The 18,290-nt window shown below is 41.1% G+C and overlaps 1 protein-coding gene across 6 annotated transcripts in view; it reads left to right on the top strand.

Moving 5' to 3' along the window:
- mtcl1 (microtubule crosslinking factor 1) overlaps positions 1–18,290 on the top strand; it is an 82,744-nt gene that overhangs the window by 36,847 nt on the left and 27,607 nt on the right. For 3 of the 6 annotated variants that reach the window (XM_080861229.1, XM_080861234.1, XM_080861233.1), the window contains exons 4-8: positions 6,192–6,251; positions 6,887–8,275; positions 13,950–14,090; positions 16,652–16,753; positions 17,705–17,929. In XM_080861229.1, the coding sequence (XP_080717355.1) occupies positions 6,192–6,251; positions 6,887–8,275; positions 13,950–14,090; positions 16,652–16,753; positions 17,705–17,929 (1,917 nt within the window). The remainder of the gene's footprint in view (positions 1–6,191; positions 6,252–6,886; positions 8,276–13,949; positions 14,091–16,651; positions 16,754–17,704; positions 17,930–18,290) is intronic. The other 3 variants (XM_080861230.1, XM_080861232.1, XM_080861231.1) reach the window with 3 other exon arrangements.

The following is an 18,290-nucleotide window of genomic DNA, read 5'->3' as shown; positions in this document are numbered from 1 at the left end:
ACCCTCAGCTGAAGAAAGTTTAGTAAACTGTAGGCATTAACTATACATTCAAGGACACAAATAAATGTGAGATACAAGTAAAACACCAGGATTTCACTCATTAAAACTGAAAATACAACTTCTTGGATGGTCTGTACCACACAACAAGCTAAAATATTCATATTACACCGATGATTTGACATGTTAGTTTGGAGCCAGCTCTATGTAAGCATTCGCTAATTGTGAAACCAGTTAGAACGAGTGGTTGTTGTTAAATTTGCAAGTTCAAAGTTGTGGAAGCCTGTTTCTCCACCTGCAAAAAACCAGGGGTCAGTCCTGGGAGGATATTTATGGAATAACTTCAACACTATTCTTATAATGTTAATGCCAGACATCATCTGGCTAATAAGAATTTGGTGAAATGTGAACATACTAACCCGTCCAACCACCAATTTAACATATCAAACTGAAACACTCAAACCCTACATAACTGTTTATCATAGTTTTATTAATTTTTTTATACTGTTTTAATTTGGTTGTACCTACATGGGCATTGTAAAGCACCGTGTGTACTTTGTTCTCGAAAAACACTATATTAATGAACCTTACTTAGTTACTTAATCCAGCAGACTAGTGCGCTGTCTCAGCTGGGGCTATCAAAAAAGCCACAGATAAAGATGGCTGCATCCCAAGACGACTCTATTCACCAATCAAAACATTCCAGAGCAAATTCTGATGATGGGAATTTTTAGAATTTGTCGACTAAAATTTAAAGAAATGTCTCGGGACTTGCTGGATTGTACAGTCCAGTGTACCGACTCACTGAGGGTTTATAAGAGTGGAGATGTTATTTTTCAAAAATCAGCTTTTTGTGTCTTCTCTTTTTAAGAACCTGTCGCCCAAACTCCTCCCTGACATCCTTAAAGTGTCACCTCTAAATTCCTGCCCCTCATATCTTGTGCTAAACCTTATCCTAACTCTGTCATCTTCAAATAAATCAAATCAAAGTTTTATCTGACCTCAAACTGCCAAAACAAATCCTAAATCTCATCTTAGTGCTCATTTATAATCCTTACCCAAGTGAAGCCTTTAAAAGAGATTGAGAGGCTACATTGACCTCACTTTGATGATCTAAACTCAAGGTGCTTCTCAAAGATAGAACGGCCCACTATGAGCACACACATATATAACTTTAGTTGCCACATACATTTCAGATGTCATTCAGGGGTGATTTATGTGGAGGGAGGGAGGTACATGAGAAGGCCAGTGAAATACAGACTGGCAGTCAGTCAGTCAGGGCCTGCAGCGACTGCTTCACTCGGTCCCACCAGAGTAACGACTGTGTAACTACAATCTGCTAATCCTGCAGGCTGGCAGAGGTCCAAGTAAAAACCAGCAGCACCAGTAATGCAGCCAGTTCTCACACCAGCTGGATCTGCCTGCCAGACTGCATGCTGCTCCTGCGTGACTGCATGACTGACTCTCACTAACCCGAGCTAACCGGCTGTTCAGAGCACCACACGTGGATGATGATGATGATGATGATGGGGGAACCTGTGTGCATGTTTGTGCTTTTGAGCGTGCAGGAGGACGAATGTGTGTTGAAGTGGAAGAAAAGCAATCACACAGAGGATGTGAAAATGTGGCAGAGCTTTCAGGAGGCACAATTAATCTCAGTGGTTGAATCAAATTTTAAAAAGTAGAGCAACAGTCATTCACACTATCAGGGAGCAGTAAAAGGTCTTTTAGAGGTGCAGATAATTATTTCCATTATGGAATAACGTGGTGATTATTGGAGCTAAATATTTGGTCTTTGCCGGTCCACGTATCCCACACCAGGTGGGGAATGATTACTGCCTCAGGTGGAGGAGTTTAACTATCTTGGAGAAGTATTGTTGTTCATTTCATGTTATTGATCCTTAATAACTGGAAAATTTCAGCAGGGAACTTTGAGTTAGCGTGATGCTGTAGTGTGGTCGGGATATTGTCTGGTGACGGGTTGTGATTAAAGTTTGAAATCAGCAGGTGTGGAGAAAGAAGTGTTTGCCAGATCTCCGCAGCTTGAAGCTTTATTAGTGATTATTTGCATAACACACCTGAATCTCAGTTCAAAAGGTCTCCACACACCATAAAATTGCCCTGTCCACGTACAGATCTGTGATATGAGTTTTAACACGATTTTTATTTTTATTTTTTAACACAGTTTTTGCACACTCGAATTTTAAAGTGACTACAAAAACATATCAATAGCTGCACTGGCGTTATTTTGAGGATTTGGTAATTTCAGAAGAAGCAACATCAATTTGTCAATTGTAGCGTCGGATTTATGGAACCATGTGTGGAGTGCCAAGTTATCAGTTAAAGTTAGAAATGGGATTGAAAATGGCCTTCATTTATAGGACACTTGGTTAACAAACTGCTCCTATAAACTATACAGGTGCAATGCATTGATACTGATACCTGCTGATGGCTTTGAAGCAACATATAAATAAAATATTACAATTTAATTCACCAAACTTCTGTGTCTATGAGCATGGCTCGCAGTGTCAGATAACTACAATAAAACAACAGTTATAGCCAAGAGGTCAGCTACCTGCCTAGTGGGAACCTACTTGCCAGTAAAAACAGCCATGCCTTTAATAATTCAAAATTTAAGCTGTAATAAAATTCAAATGGGTATTTTATTAGAAGGAAATCAACCTTTATAGTTTTCATGAAGGAAAGAATTAACGAAAAATGTTTATTTATGCTCTAAAGTTGTACTTCAGTGTTGTCTTCTTTCAGCCCTGAAGTTTCCCGCTTCTATGACCCACTTGAAGCCAAAAAACTAACAGCTCAAAAAAAACCAAACCCTGTTACTTCAGTTTTCGTCATTAGATTAGAAGAATAACAATGCCATACAGATATCTGACGTTTAAATGACTACTCACTGTTAATGTATGTAATATAAGGTCTGTTTGTGCAGTTATATTTGCAAGCGAATCGCAGATGAGTGTCTTTGAGTTACTTGATCACGTTGTTGTTTCTCTGACTCTCACATTGGCTTGTGTGTAGAATAAACGGGGATCCCTGACAATGGCAGTCTGAGGAGCTTTGTACAAGATGCTGTCTAATCCGCTGTCTCCCCAGAGAGATTAGCCCCGTCACCAGGGTGGGGAATTAAACCACGGCTGGTGTTGGAGAGACCCTGAAAACAAAGCTGAAGTGAGACCCGAGGGGCTGTGGGGGTGCAGATGCACAATTTTGATGCAGCTGATCAATAAATAAAGTAAACTATGAATCTGTCAGTAATTGTTGTATTTAAAGAAAATGGATTTCTGAGAAACATTGAGGTCTGGTTGTAGGGAAAGATCAGAAGAGGTGTAGTTTCCTTCAAGGGCAAACTGTCATCTTCAGTCATTTTGACATTTAGCTTTTTCCAGTGTCTAAAAAAATCAGTTTGACAAATTAAATTTAGGGACATATTTAAGAAATCTGTCTTTTTTCCGAGGGAAACCCAGACAGTTGGTGCCACAGTTCGATCAAACAATCAGATCTTGTAAAGGCAGCAGGCCAAGGTTACTCAGCCTATAGAGAAAATGTTGTTTTTTTTTTGGAGAACAGCAGCTCGGAGGTCAAAATGGACTGAGACTGTGGAGAGAGCAACGGGAGCAGATAAAGAAACATGTTGATAAAGGGAATCGTACAGCAGTTAGGAAATGAAACAAAACTATAAAGCTCTTTTGAGCAGCAACAGAGAAATGTGTCTCATCTGTGCCCTGCTTGAACTTCTCTGCACGCAAACCTTATAAAATAAAATAAAGTTTCAAATCAAAACAGTATTTTCATTCAAATTTGTCACGGAAAGCAGCAGACACAGACGTCTCTCTGTAACCATTGCCGCCTGCAGTTTGGTTATGCTCATTTTTGCGCCACCGTTTCTAAGCGGGCGCTCCCTTCCTGTCGCCGAGCCAGCGACTGAGTCAAGGTCCGTTCTTGCTCTGGGCAAAACAGGTTCTCCCTCACACTTTCCATCCGTCTGGCCATGAATGATTCACACTGTCCTTCTGGTCTGTTTAGGATGGCAACAGAGCTTCTGCAGGGAAGAATCTGCTGTATGCCAAGTGAAATGAGAGTGAGTGAGTGTGTGCTGAAAGAGGAGTAGCCAACACTGATTCTGCTCATTGAGCTATTGCACATCTTTGGTGGGCAGGACAAAAAAATCAGTTTCGTTCAATTCAAATGACATGTTCATCCCACCAGTGAACATCCCTCGTGCACCTTTCAATCTCTGCTACGTGATTCGACATGAATATGCGATTGGTTAATTTTAGGTTAATGCAATGGTTTGCAAGCTTTGGTGCTTCAAACCACTAAAGGTTGGATTTTGATCAGCAGTGGATGAGTGGAGCTAACAGACCATCTCACTCAAGCTTGCAATCAGAGTAAAGCAAAAACAGTTTTCCCAAAAAATGAATAAGAGGAAGCAATATGCTTAAAAACTCTTGTTGCAGTCGACTGCAGTGAGTGACTGTGCTGCTGCTTAGCTCGACCCCAGTGCAGTATTTTTCATCAGTGACCTGCAGTGGTTTATATCAGACAATTGGCACTATATAATGTATATATACAATATGTGCCTTTCTGAAGACTAAGGAGTATTAAAATTGTTGTGACAACATGTCACATTTACAGTTGTGGTCAAAAGGTCAAAAATCTGGAGCATGACTATCGTGGGCTTTAATCGTCTTTTAAACACCTTTAATTACTTTAAAATTAAAGATGTTTAGCACTTCAGCACTTTGCGAGACACTTGATGTCTTTTAAATGTGCTAAATAAAGATGACTTGAAAACAAGATACGGGTGCACAACTTTTGAATTTATTTTGGATTTTCTCTAATCCGCACACGGTTAAAAGTATACATACAGGCTCAAATATACACATACGTACACCTCCGCTGACACAATAGTCCTGGAACATATTCGAAATATGTAATAATCTATTTGATGAGAGACTTTAAGATGCTCGAGTTGGTTTAAAAAAACCCATGAAGACGTTTCACCTCTCATCCGAGAAATCGCTTTCTTTCCGAGCTCCTTAGACTACCATGACCTGGATGACAAGAACCTACACAGAGATGTGTGATTATGACTGTGACATCAGAAATATTAATATCAAGTTATGCTTCCTAGAAAGGAAGCCATCCGTAGCCCAACTGATCATCAAACCTTTAAATAACCCTGCCGGGGCAGCAGTCTGCTCCCGGAAAAGGCTCTGCATTTATAGACGGGGATTTCTTCCTCCCTTTCTCTCTCTCGCTTCTCCTCCTCCTCTCCCTTTCCCCCTCTCTGTGATAATTTATCTTGCCCCAGTCTGATAGAGCTGTAGCTGATGTAAGAAAGTGACTTGATAAAAAATGAATGATTTTATTAGTCAGTAAGACTAAGCTGGCGTGTAGAAGGCCCTGTTTTATCCAGGCTTTGCGTGCGATGCCTACTGTTGTATTAGCTACAGGACAGATTTCCCCACTGGACGGGCAGATGCTTTCCCCTCCGAGCGTCGTGGATGCACCATGTGTCACTTAATCTGAGCCGGGATAAGACGTCTGTCACACTGAGCTATGAATGGGATCTAAAGCACCCTGGTGCATCATACATGACAGACATTAAACCGCCTTTATCTGAATTCTCAAGTTTTCTGAGTTGAATAAAAAGCAGAATCGTCTCAAGGGGCATTTTAGTTTATTCATATAAATCATATATATTGTCTGTTCAATCTGCCGCTCCATTCAACCACAGAAAGAGTGACATGCTAGCCAGATGTTAGCCTTGGATGCAGGCTATTACCAGGACAGTCTCTGACAGTAATTATGTCATGATGTGCAATGTGATCTAAAGTAAACACTTCCTTATTAGATCTAGCTTTGACCTGATGATGCCAATGTTATATAACACATGCAGGTAGATTAATGCGCTTCTTTTTTCCAGAGTCTTCTTCACATTAGGGAGTTGGCATACACATTAGCAAACGCCATCATCATGATTGTCTATATAAACACTGGCATCGTGATTTATGGAAATATCAATAGAGCTGCAGAGATCCTCCCTAATAGCCTTCTTATGTCTTTATCACTCTGCTTTAATGTTGGCATGTTTTAAAAATTTCTTTCCTTTTGTGCAGCAGTGAAGAAGTTTGTTTCTGATGAGGCGTTTCTTCTGTTTTGCTCTTTTACAGACTGCACTGAGGCGACGAGGTAGCAGGGAAACATTTAAAGACAAAAAATCCACAAGTCAGGTAAATAAGAAAAAGATGTCAGTGTTACTCACTCTGCAGAAAGAGAATAAGGCACTTTTTTCAACCCTTTACAGGCGTGGATTAGCAGATTTAAAGAGAAAAGCAGCTTTGATAAAATTAAAGAAAAAAACACATCCTGAAGGTGGAAACAAAGAAATCACAACAAGAGGAAAGAAAATAGAAAAATAAGTGTGAAGTCAAAAGTTTAAAATGAGAAACCGTAAGTGAAGATAACAGGAAAACAATCAGGCTGCAACATTTAAGCTGAGCCTTCGGCAGAACATTTACTGTAGCCCACTTACTGCTTTTATCCAGTTCAATAAATGTACTGTTGCCTTCTGGGCTAAATTATGTATCGCAGTGATTTCCAACCTTTTTTTCAGTCTGTGTTTAGTCATTTTGGTACATTTTGTAGTCATACGTCCATTTGAAGGCAGTAAAAGTTACGAAAACCGCAATAGAATAGAATAAGATAAAATAGAATAACATACTATACAACACGAATAAAAATAAAATGCTCTGTTATAGTAGGAAAAAATTGCTCTTGGACTGGATTGGAACTTTTATTGGATGTTTTTAGACAATAACAAAAGTATGAGACGACAGCAGCTTTACTGTCATTTTTATTTCATTAGGAGGACAGTGCGGACCTCAGGTGCCAGCTGCAGTTTGCCAAAGAGGAGTCCGGCCTCATGAGGAAAAAGATGGCCAAGCTCGGCCGTGAAAAGGATGAACTTGAGCAGGAGCTGCAAAAGTACAAATCAGTTTACGGGGACGTGGACAGTCCCCTTCCCCTGGCGGAGTGCTCTGGCGGCGGCCCTCACACCACTCGAGAAGCCGAGCTACGATTGCGTCTCAAGCTGGTGGAGGAGGAGGCTAACATTCTGGGCAGAAAGATTGTGGAGCTGGAGGTGGAGAACCGCAGCTTAAGAGCGGAGAATGAAGACATTCGCTGTCAGTATGAAAGAGACTGCTTTGGGCGCGAGCCTTTCTCCAGCATGCCCTCGTCTCCATATGGCGGCGATGCGCTGGAGTCGGCCAGTGAGCTTCGTCGCCATCTCCAGTTTGTCGAGGAGGAGGCTGAGCTGTTGCGCCGCTCCATCTCAGAGATTGAGGACCACAATAGGCAGCTTACGTCTGAACTCAATCGCTTCAAATTTGGTCCAAGCAGCACCTCTGGGGCCGTTGGTGAAGAAGGCAGTGAGGGGGTACTGTTTAAACCCGGGAACGGGGGCACGGGTAATGGCTCCAGTAGTGGGATGTTGATGGAGGAGCTTAAATCAGCCAGGATGCAGATCAACGAGCTGAGCGGAAAGGTGATGAAGCTGCAATATGAGAACCGTGTCCTCATGTCTAATGTCCAGCGCTGTGACCTGGCTGCACACTTGGGCCTGCGAACCGGCAGCCCTCGAGACAGCGATGCGGAGAGTGATGCGGGCCGGCGAGAAGCTGCGGAGGATGAGGAAGCAGGGCGACTTCTCCTCCTCCAACCGAAGAGAGAAGGACCTATTGGAGGTGAGAGTGACTCTGAAGATCTGTTTGAGAAAACAGCGACCACCTCGGGGTTTGGAAGCATCAAACCATCAGATGGCAGCGAGCTCAGTGCCACTGAACTGGCCAATCGTAGAAGGGAAGAGCGGGAGTCATTCGCTAATGTGAAGCGAGAGGCAGAAAGGCTCGGGAAGACAGTGGACCGTTTGATCACGGACACTGACAGCCTGATCTTTGAGGGCAGGCTCCTGGTGACGACAGGAGAGAGCCTCGAAGGCGGGGCAGCCTCTGGATCCAAACCAGACACTCAAGTCCTGGACACCATTAACACCCGCATGAAGGCTTTCCGCACTGAGCTGCACATCTTTATGGAGAAGCTGGACCACATAGGGGAGGGGCTGAGAGAAAGGACAGATGATCTGTCACCCATGCCAAACCTCACAGAGTCCAGCAGCTTCCTGTCCACCGTCACCTCCATGTCTCGTGACTCTCCCATTGGCACGTTTGGCAGAGACCTGGTGACCGACTTCCAGGTAAGTTCAATGGATAGCCTTCTTCTGACCTTTTCAATGCCTTTCTGTACTGTAAGGTGACATGTTTTGGTACACAGAGATGTTCTTTTCACTTTTGTTTGTCCAAAAAGAAAAATGTCTCGTGTTCTATAAAAATTGTGAATAAGAACATCAATTAGCATTAAATCTCCTGATTATTCCAGACAATCTTAAGCTTATGAGAAGCAGATATCAAGGCTTCGTTAACTTGAAAAGCAGTAGGAAACATTAAATTGTCCAAAAAATGACTTTAACTAGCAGGCAAAATTAAGATGGGTACGAGTATACCCAGTGGTATATTGTAAATGTGAGAATTCATTTAGGTTTGAGTTAAATGTCCCTAAGTGTGCATTCATTAGTACACATTTATGGACAAAATAAACTAAATGAGAGTCCAAGTCAGCAGAAAAAGCATCTCTAATTAAAGGTGCAGCTCTAATTGGCGGCTCATCTTTAGCAGGACACACACTGCACAGCCGTGCCTGTCAAAAGGAATCTCATTAAAGAAAAACGGCGTGAAGGATGGGTTCGGACTTTTTCATTGTCTATCTTCATATAATGCTCGTATGTTGAGTTATGAGAGTGAAGGCCCAATATAATCTTTCAACTCCAATGTAAGAAATGAGGGGTAAAATGTAGGAAAAGTTCCTGTTCTGTGTAAAAATCTGCTTATGAAACTGCGCATGAAAACTTTGGGGAGTTCTGCTGCCGCTGTGGCTGCTTCATATTCTCGGCTCAAGGCTAAATGAGCTGCCACCAGCGTACCACACAGGATGGGTCGTAGAGAAGACACTTTTACATTCACTATCTTGGGTGCATAAGTATGTTCATACTGACAAGTGAGACTGCATGAAGTGCTCTAAAAGTACGTGGCTAGTACTCATGACCGGCATAAAGCTTTGTGTGGAACTCTCGCGTTGGTCGCCACGGTTGCATATTTGGAAAAAGAGAGAATCTTCAAATATTTATCAGACAAACCGAGGACATGTGGGGTTTCAGAAAGGAGATGACAGTGCCAGCTAGTCATTGTTTAATATTTGTGTGTCAAATTGTTTCCTTCACCATAGAAGAATTTAATATTAATTCTTATGTGAAGCTCGACAAGTTGCAAACATTCACAAGACATGACGCTAGACGACAGTTGTGGTCAGAGTTCTCTCTTGTCATTTCCAGTAAGTGCAGAACTTTGTTAAACCCTGTCAACATTCATACAGTGCATCACGTGTCTGCCTAGTAAACTATGCACAGTGTATATATAGTTTATATACTAACTAGGGGAACTATAGTGTCCAATTTGGGGAAACAGTGTCTCTCTCTAATTGCATTAAAGTACTATTTGAGTACTTTTAACTGGTTGAAAAAATGTCTTACGAAGACCCAGTACAGACTAAATTTGATAACGTTGATTCCTGAAGCTTTTTGCATAGAGTGAGTAATGGATGTTATATTTTTGTAGTGTGGTTTGGGTTAGTGCAGGTTTAAAATGGTAGTAAACGGGAGGTAGGGAAAGCAAAAGCCTTCATCTGCTATCTTTGGGTATTTATCTTGTTGATTTTCAGTATCATTGAATCCTCCGGCCTGTTTACATTTAGTTTTGAAATATGTCTTGGAAGGTCAGATCATAAGTGGGCAGTGGTTAGTACCAGTGTAGATGTAGATGAGACGCTTTGTGATATGATAGCTTTTGTGTTTTGGCTAGGCCACAAATCTATTGGCGTATTAATTCTAATGCGTCCTTCAACATTTTCCAAGGCAGAAATTAGGTTCCCCGCTAATTTCAATAGTTGGAACAGTTCGTTTAGCATTTTATTTTCTATGCTAGGACTTGCAACACAAATTGGGCACCTGATTGGTGTACAGGGACCTTTAACCTCTAGTGCCAGTATTCACAAAGTGTAGGCCAATTACAGCCTTTGCTTGGTGCATCAAGATAGGAAATAATGAGCTTCGTGTCATACTACACCAATTCAAAACAAGATTAAGAGAATTTGAACTGTTCTGTTTTATATGTCATAGCACTCTAATCCTTGGTACCTGAATACAGTTGATGTAAATAAATGCCATAGGTAATGAATAAAAAATATAAAACTGTAAAAGAATTGTAATTACAACCATAAACCACCACTCTGGAATGATTTGTTACAAGTAGAGTGAGGGGAGTTTTCGCAAATGTTAGGCAAATATGTAAACCACTACACTGCAGCTCTTGGCTCCCTAAATTGGACCTCCGTCCTTGACAACCTGTTTATGACTTGGACAGTAATAAAACACCTGAGAGGCACATGATAAACAAATGCCCAAGATGGATTTTAAAACAAAGTGTAAACAGGCTCTCTGATTCTTTAGATTAAACACGAGATATCAAAAGTTACCTAAGAGACAATGAGCTTGTTGCAGACAGACGTTTGGCAGTTAAATGCTTTGAAGCATCTCAACTGGTCAACCAGCAACAAGGAAACTGAGCTAAGGGTTAGATAAACTGGAAAAGATCCGAACCGTAAGCTTTAAAGGAAGATTGAGATTGAGGGCCTTAATAAACCTCCAGGGCTTTAGTAACACACAGCGTCAGGCCCCACACTCACCCCAGCTCGACCACACTGGCACCACCGCCACCCCTCCCCAGACCCACTGCCACCACCATTGCTTCCTGCTGCTGCTGTTGCTGCTGCTTTCACATCTGCATCTTCATGCACATCCTCATAGCCAGAAGCCCTGCCTGCCTGCCTGCCTCCCTCTCCGTGCACTCACTGTCTGCAGCTGCCCTGCTTTCAGTCAGCCAAGGCCAAAGGAGAGTGGCTGGCTTAAGAGGGTGCTTGAAAGGGTGCTTGGTGTGAATGGAGTAAGTACTAAAGGAGTTTAGCAGCTTCTTCCACTTGGCCCGACTTTCTTGACACTACAAATTGCCGCATGAAGTTCAGTTGGTATTTTTCTCTTTATAGCTCCGCTGCACGATACTATCATTACTGTGACTCATTATGACACAAAAATGGTGTAGCTGTTATGTTTGCACAACATATCATCACGCATACACAGACACACGTGGGATTGGATACTCCATGGTGTTGTCAAGGAGACGAACCATAAAAATGTGTGCACTCACTAAAATAACCTGTGCTAGACCAAAAAAAGAGTCTGAAACGTTGTTGCATGGCAGTGTGAGTTGCCTGTGGAAGAACCTCGCTGGCTGGCATCCTGCTTTCTGTCCTTGTTTTATCGCGTCCTTGTTTTATAGTGTAAATCAACATGTCAACATACAGTGTACTCTACCAAAGCAGGTTCATTATTCCTGTGCTGCATGATCAGGCCGACATCTTGGATGTCATTTCTAATTAGCCAGACTGTCGTATGGAATAAAACAATCAGCTCTTTAAACATCTCTCCCTTGAAGAACCCAGTGTGCTTTGTAGAGATAATAGAGTGAAGCTGCCTCCATACTCATTCTGTCCAAGGACTTGTTTCTGCTTTGCTCCTCTGCCTGTAGGATTCACTTGTTAGTCTGGGTGAAGCTGGGTGGGTTAGTTAAAGCTAACCGCTGAACTAACAACCTTGACTTGTTCCAAAAAAAGAAAAGAAAAAAGCCTTCAAGCACTGAGAGCTGCTGAAGGTGGATTAAGCTTGAGAATGTAATTAATGTAGTTAATGTGTGTGTAATAAATTTAAATATGAAGCTCTTTATAAAAGTGCATTCAGAAAGGAGTAAAAATAGGCATTTTCATGTAATTATTTTGTAATTTTTTTTGTAATTCTACCTGAAAATTATCATTAAAACGTCTCTTTATGACTAAGTATGTTGTGTCAATAAGAAGCATATTTAATGAATTATACAATTTAAGACGTGTTCTCAATTAAAACATTCATATGTATAAATTCACCCTTAAAAACACTGATTTTTTTTTCCTACATTTAAACTAACCATCTCGGTATTTTCTCATTCTCAGATTTCTCTCAGTTATAATTATGACAATTTATCTATTTGAAAATATTTTTATCAACGTGATTTCCAAATTCCAAAAATGGCTCGGCAGTACTGAAATTTTGTAATAACATTGTGATAATGAAACCTCAATTATATTGAGAGCAAAACACTTAAAATGAAAAATGCAGGTTTTGTGATTATGGGAGTTTTATGATATTAAAATGTTATAATAAAAACAACAGCTTAGTTTGAATATATTCTTGTAATAATGACAAAAACCTCATATACTTATTTATGAGGCTCTGAAGAAGTTGTTCTTAACTTAGAAGATAGTTTCTGAATGATTCTCAAACACTCATGGAAAATATTGTCAACATTGCAAGATATAGAAAGAAAAACTATAAGAAATTAGAGCACATCCTGCATTAGGATCGCAACAGCTGTAACACCAATTATATCTCACACTGCAGCCATTTAAAATATTAAATGTTAAATATTCTCTAAACTTATTTGATATATAGAATAAAATGCATTAAAAGAGAGAGACTCTGTGACAGAGGCGTAAAGAGGGAAAAGGACCATGGGCCCCCTGGTGCCCCTTATTCAGTAATCATAAGATGGATCCCATCTATCTTTTGACCCCAGCTACCTATTTATTAAACTTTTGGGAACAACAATTTACAATGTTGCTGCATTTTTGCATTGACAAAACCCAAACAGACAAACACACATGACAAAATTCCCAAAGCTGCATTCGGGGGATTTCCTGCTAAAGTTTCGTTGGCAACGCTAAATTTTCGAAAGACGACACAGACTCACAAGGTGGAAACAAAAGTCGCTCTGTTGTAGCATATAAACTTACCATTGTTTTTTTTTCTTTGATAAATACCTTACCTCTTTGGTATGATGACTTAACTGCTTGCTAGTAGCAATATTACACTCAAAGAAATGTGTGAGCACTGCTACAAAGGAGGCAACTAGCATGTTGCTTCAAAAGCTTGACCGAAGCCTCCAATGACTTCAGTGTATTTTCAATGCTGTACTGTCTGAAAACAATGTGCATCATACAGGCTCAAGATGCAACTTCCCTTTAGTTTACTGCTTCTACGACACACACGGCTGTGCACGGGCATGTGTTGAAAACCTTTAGCGTGCTAGCTCTGCAGTTTGGCGCGGTATCTCTCAGCTGTTGGTTTGGACTCATGTATCCCTCATTGCATGCGCTTCATAACAAGTGTTTTGCATTCTTTTCCTCCCCGATTCCCTCTCTTTGTTCCTCTTTGTGTTCCCGCCAGATGTTTCAGCCCATGATTTTGTTCATCCTCATTCTCGTTCTCTTCTCATCTCTCTCATACGCCGTCATCTTTAAGTTGGTCTTCCTCTTTGCGCTCTTCTTCGTACTGTAGTCCGTTTGTTCTTCTCCACATCGTGTAGTCTGTTAGTTGATTATTACCCCCCCCCCCCTCGGCTTATCTTCTTTACCCATTTTCTGTTTTTGTTTTTCTCTGCCTGCTTTCTCGTCCCCCTCACACTGTTTGGTGTCTTCTGTCTTTGTTGTCCACAACCCACCTCACACATCTTTCCCTCTCCAATACCACCATCACCACCACCACCTGCACCCCGTATCCCGCACCTGTCACCCATCTCCCTAATCCCTTACACCCACCATCCACACTACCCCCCACCCCCTTTCCCCTCCCTTCCCTCTCCTTCCCTCTCCCCACCCCACGACACTCACAGTCCGGTCAGAGGGATGAGCTGGAGTGGCGTCTAGGACAGGAGCGAGGCGTGGAGCCCCAGAGCCAGGGTGGGGGCCAGGCCCAGAGCAGGGGAGCCACTGGACTCACTAGGTACCACAGGCCCCTGGCTTTAAAAGTAGAGGTCAGTGCCTCCTCCATCTCCCTTCTGCTAAGTCTGAACCATAAATCTGGACAGTTTTTCTTTTTCTTTTTTTTTTTGACCTGAACACTGTTTTTATATTACTCCATTCCCAACTGATTCAAATGCTCCGCAGGGTGAATAACTGTCAAGTGCAGCTCTGCAGGATGAATGTAAACTCCAAACAGCAACTCCAAAACTAACTCAAACATTTAGATCTCAACATATTGATATGTGCAAAGCTTTGAGACATCCTATTTACATATTTTATTTCCTCTCCTGAGAGTTGCAGCTCTCTATCTCCAGATTTTTCTAGCGCTAACCTGACACAGGTATTTAAGATACAATGAGTGCGGAGCTTACCTTTGAAATGGAAGTGATCTGTGCATGCCAGCTGATGATATCTGTTCTGTTACACCTGTGACATTGTTTGGTGATAGTCAGGGGTTTACAGTTTGGAGTTGATTTTTGGAGTTGACTCAAGTTGAACACTTAGGTACAGGTACAGGTCAAATGTAACGTTCGATTTCACAGATTACTTATAAATTAAAGAAAAAAAGCATAAGTTATGTTGATCCCTAACAAAGGCATCTTACATTACATCCAAATACACTCCAAATTTGGCTGATTGTAAATGACAGTGGGTTAAATTTGAACTGTCCAGAAGGCCTCTAAGTCCAGCATGTCTAGTGACACTCCAGCCACGGTCACTTCTTGATGAACACGATGTCACTTCATCCACTCGCTCTACTTCCACACTAAAATCCACTCCCACGGCTACTGATGTTCAATTTATTTTATTTCTCCTTTGGTTTCACATTTTCGTCTTTCTTTGAAAATTTGTATCACCCCTGGAAGTAGGTTTGATTACCGATAAAAGTTCAAAGGAGCTTGAAAACATTTTGCTCATTCATTGCAGCAGATTTGCTGATCCTGTATGCATCTGCGGGTGGGCGGGCAGTTTGTTGCTCTTTTAAACAGCAGCCGTGTACAACTGCAGTACATTAGGATGACTTGTTAGGCCTGTGTGTGTATTTAGTGTATTATAGCTGAATCTGCAGGCAGTGCACTCTGCAACGATGCCCTCTGGCTCTGGTTCATCACTACCAGTATTACTTTCGTGATTCAGCATATTTAATGTATGTAAAAGTGCAGCTGACACAGGGGAACCACAATACCCACACCCCTCCCCTCACACACACAGAAGATCAAAGACCTGAGCGCTACCAGCACACATCATCTCAGATCTGGTAGCTCGTTCGGTGACTCGGCTGATTAATAAACTGGCTGTGTAATCGCAGGACACCGTGATTCATAATCGCTGCCTCATGTTTGTGCTCATAGAGAAATTGCCGGTTGTTATGTAATGCAGAGCACTGGCAGCAGCGACAGCGATGTGACACACAACTATTACAGTTACAGTTATAGCACATTCGTGTGGATTTCTTTTTATCCCCGCGCTCTCTGCTGCAGTATAATCTGCGAGCTGCAGTGAATGAATGGGGAAAGCAGCTTGGATATGGCAGGATTAGCAGTGCACTGTTGGCCTGTGTGATTTGCATTTGACATTGGGCTGACAGGGAGGCGATCCAGGGTCAGTACACGCTGAACAGCTCAACTCGCTGTTGGAGGGTACAGTATAGTCCCAGCAAAGGATAGAGAAGAGAAATCGCATTATAAATTGCTGGAATTTCCAAATTGTCAGTCTGCAGTTTGGGGTATTTTTAGAGGGAAAGATGCGGATGTCTTATGAAAGAGCTGAAGACCGAAGACAAATCATCACATTCAAAACCATAAACATGGACATATCATTTCCCTAAGAGCATTTTTATCTCACTTGTAGTTAAACAAATTTTGCCAATTCCTTTTGCAGTTGGCATGTAATATTTTAGCTTTAATTTTTTTAGCACCACATTTTTTTCCAGCATTTTAATTATTTTAATGCACTTTATCACTTGGTAATTTTTGCAAGTTAGTTAATATTTAATTGGATATTAACTCATTTTCATATTTAAAGATGCGCTTTCAGAAAACTTTTACACAAAAGAATCAGTTCAACTGCAAATTCTCCATTTATTAGTGCATTAACAATTTTCGCATGTTTAGAAAGATTTATTTTGGAGATAGAAATCATTCTACACCTGCCCGATTAGACGTGAAGCAACTCTTTGGTAATTCACAAAAAAATGAAAAAGTCCAGTGCTTGAAATTTGATCATAAAGCTTTGATGCTGCTAAATAAAGAAACAGTCCAGCCTGAAATGAGCAGCATTAAATCCTAATCATTTCTCGAGATGCTGCTGAAGAAGCTTTAATGGGGTTTTTGCTTGCACAAAACTCGGATCTCATTTGAGGGTTTTTTTTTTCCCCCTCATCTTCCTTGGCGAGTTTTTATTTTGCAGTGGATTGAAAATTATAAATATGATCAAGTAGAATAATCTCGCCCACAAATCCCTGTTTGACTTTCAATTATAGCTTCAAGACCGATCGTGAGACATCGGTATGTGTGTAAATTTATCCAGGGATATGGTTAAATAATTGTTTGCTGTGCTGTTGTGGGTTCAGCTCCGGGACACGCCTGCTTCTGACATCCAGTTTCGTCTGGATCACGAGCGAAGGATGAGGGCGACAACGGAGGAACGGGAGGCCGTCGCTTCTCTGCCTCAGGTACGGTTATTCAGTCTGAACGCCTTCAGAGAATGAGTGCAGGAGCAGCGGCATCACTCTTTGCTGGGTTTTCTATCTTTGCTGGCTGAGCAGAATTTTAAGTGCATGACACCATCTGATGGGAAAGAAAGTTTCAGTATTTTTATTGATTGATTGAATAGTTTTAGACCAACACTGATGTGATACAGTCTTCAGTATGCGTTATCAATGAAACTGCTCTTCATTTGATTCAAGTTTGAGTTTAATTCTACTTAGCTTTGCAACAAAATTTGTTTTTGTTCATAACTTTGTCTTTTTTTCCCTTATGTTTTGTATTCTGGTACTTTATGATTCATCCCCAACTGTCTCTTGGGTAATTTGATTCCAAATCATCAAATTTCTGACCATTTTCTGCTCAACTGTCACCAATTTACATATAAACTTCATGGTCCAGAGTTTGATGATATGTACTGATTGGTGTGAAATTTTGGCTTTATATATCAGATACTTTTTAAGATATAGTTTTTGAAAAATTTCCAACACACACACACAGATCTCAAAAACTATTGAACATAAAAACTTGAAGTTTTCACTGGCCTCTTTATTACCATCAAAATGAATCAGGATCCATAATCTGGCACATAATACATTTTCTTTTAAAAACAAGTTTGTGGATTGGCTGGTTAAAATGTGAAAAATTATTCCGATTTTTCAGTGCTGTAAAGCATTCTTGCAAAGCCTCATATTTGACGACACACTAAAGAAAAACTTCACACTGGAAAAGACGACTAGTGACAGTTTCTCAGGTGTATTTTACAATACCATAAAATAAAACATACGTTTTAGCATGCTGGAGTACAAAAACAAAGATATTAGTGGAAGGTCGAATCCAAATAAACAAAGATTTTATATGTATGTATGTATTTGATCTGTTTTGTTTATTTCACTATATGAATGGAGGTTTTTTTGCAGCAGGATGATGAGCGTTTACGTCTGGAGGCCCAGCGTGAGGGTCTGGAGCTGCAGGGCCTTCAGACTCACGAGGTGCCCTGGGCTCAGGAGAGAGCCATGCTGCAACAAGAGGTCCGCCTCTATAGACGCAACATCATCATCATCTACATGAAGCTCAGGTGGATCCTTATGCACTGGAGGCTCGGACGCAAGGAAGACTCTGGAGACGACGCGGTGCACCCAGAGGTGAGTCCGACAGGGGTTTTGTGGACTTACTTTTTACTTAAGCTTTTATCGATGAAATGATTCTCTTCATTTTTTGAGCGCTTTGACTCTTCATTGCACCAGAAACCAGACACAAGTGATGATGAAGCAAAGAAATAATTGTTAAAAAAAATAATAATTAGGGAATGAAAGGGAAAGGATCAAAGAGTTAAAGCAGGGAAAAAAAGTTTTTCTTCTTTTTTTTTACTTTTGCCCCGCAGCCAGCTGAGTCTGATGAATTTTTCAGTATTTTTCGCTTCACTCTCTTGTGGGGGACTTTGCACAGAATCCAGAAACAGTTGTTGGCCTTTTGCATCATCCATGAAGATGATCTGGTGCACAG

Source organism: Rhamphochromis sp. 'chilingali' (assembly GCF_963969265.1).
Source record: "Rhamphochromis sp. 'chilingali' genome assembly, chromosome: 16".
Lineage (NCBI taxonomy): Eukaryota > Metazoa > Chordata > Actinopteri > Cichliformes > Cichlidae > Rhamphochromis > Rhamphochromis sp. 'chilingali'.
Note: the sequence above shows the minus strand (reverse complement) of the source record. Positions and strands in the feature narration are given on the sequence as shown.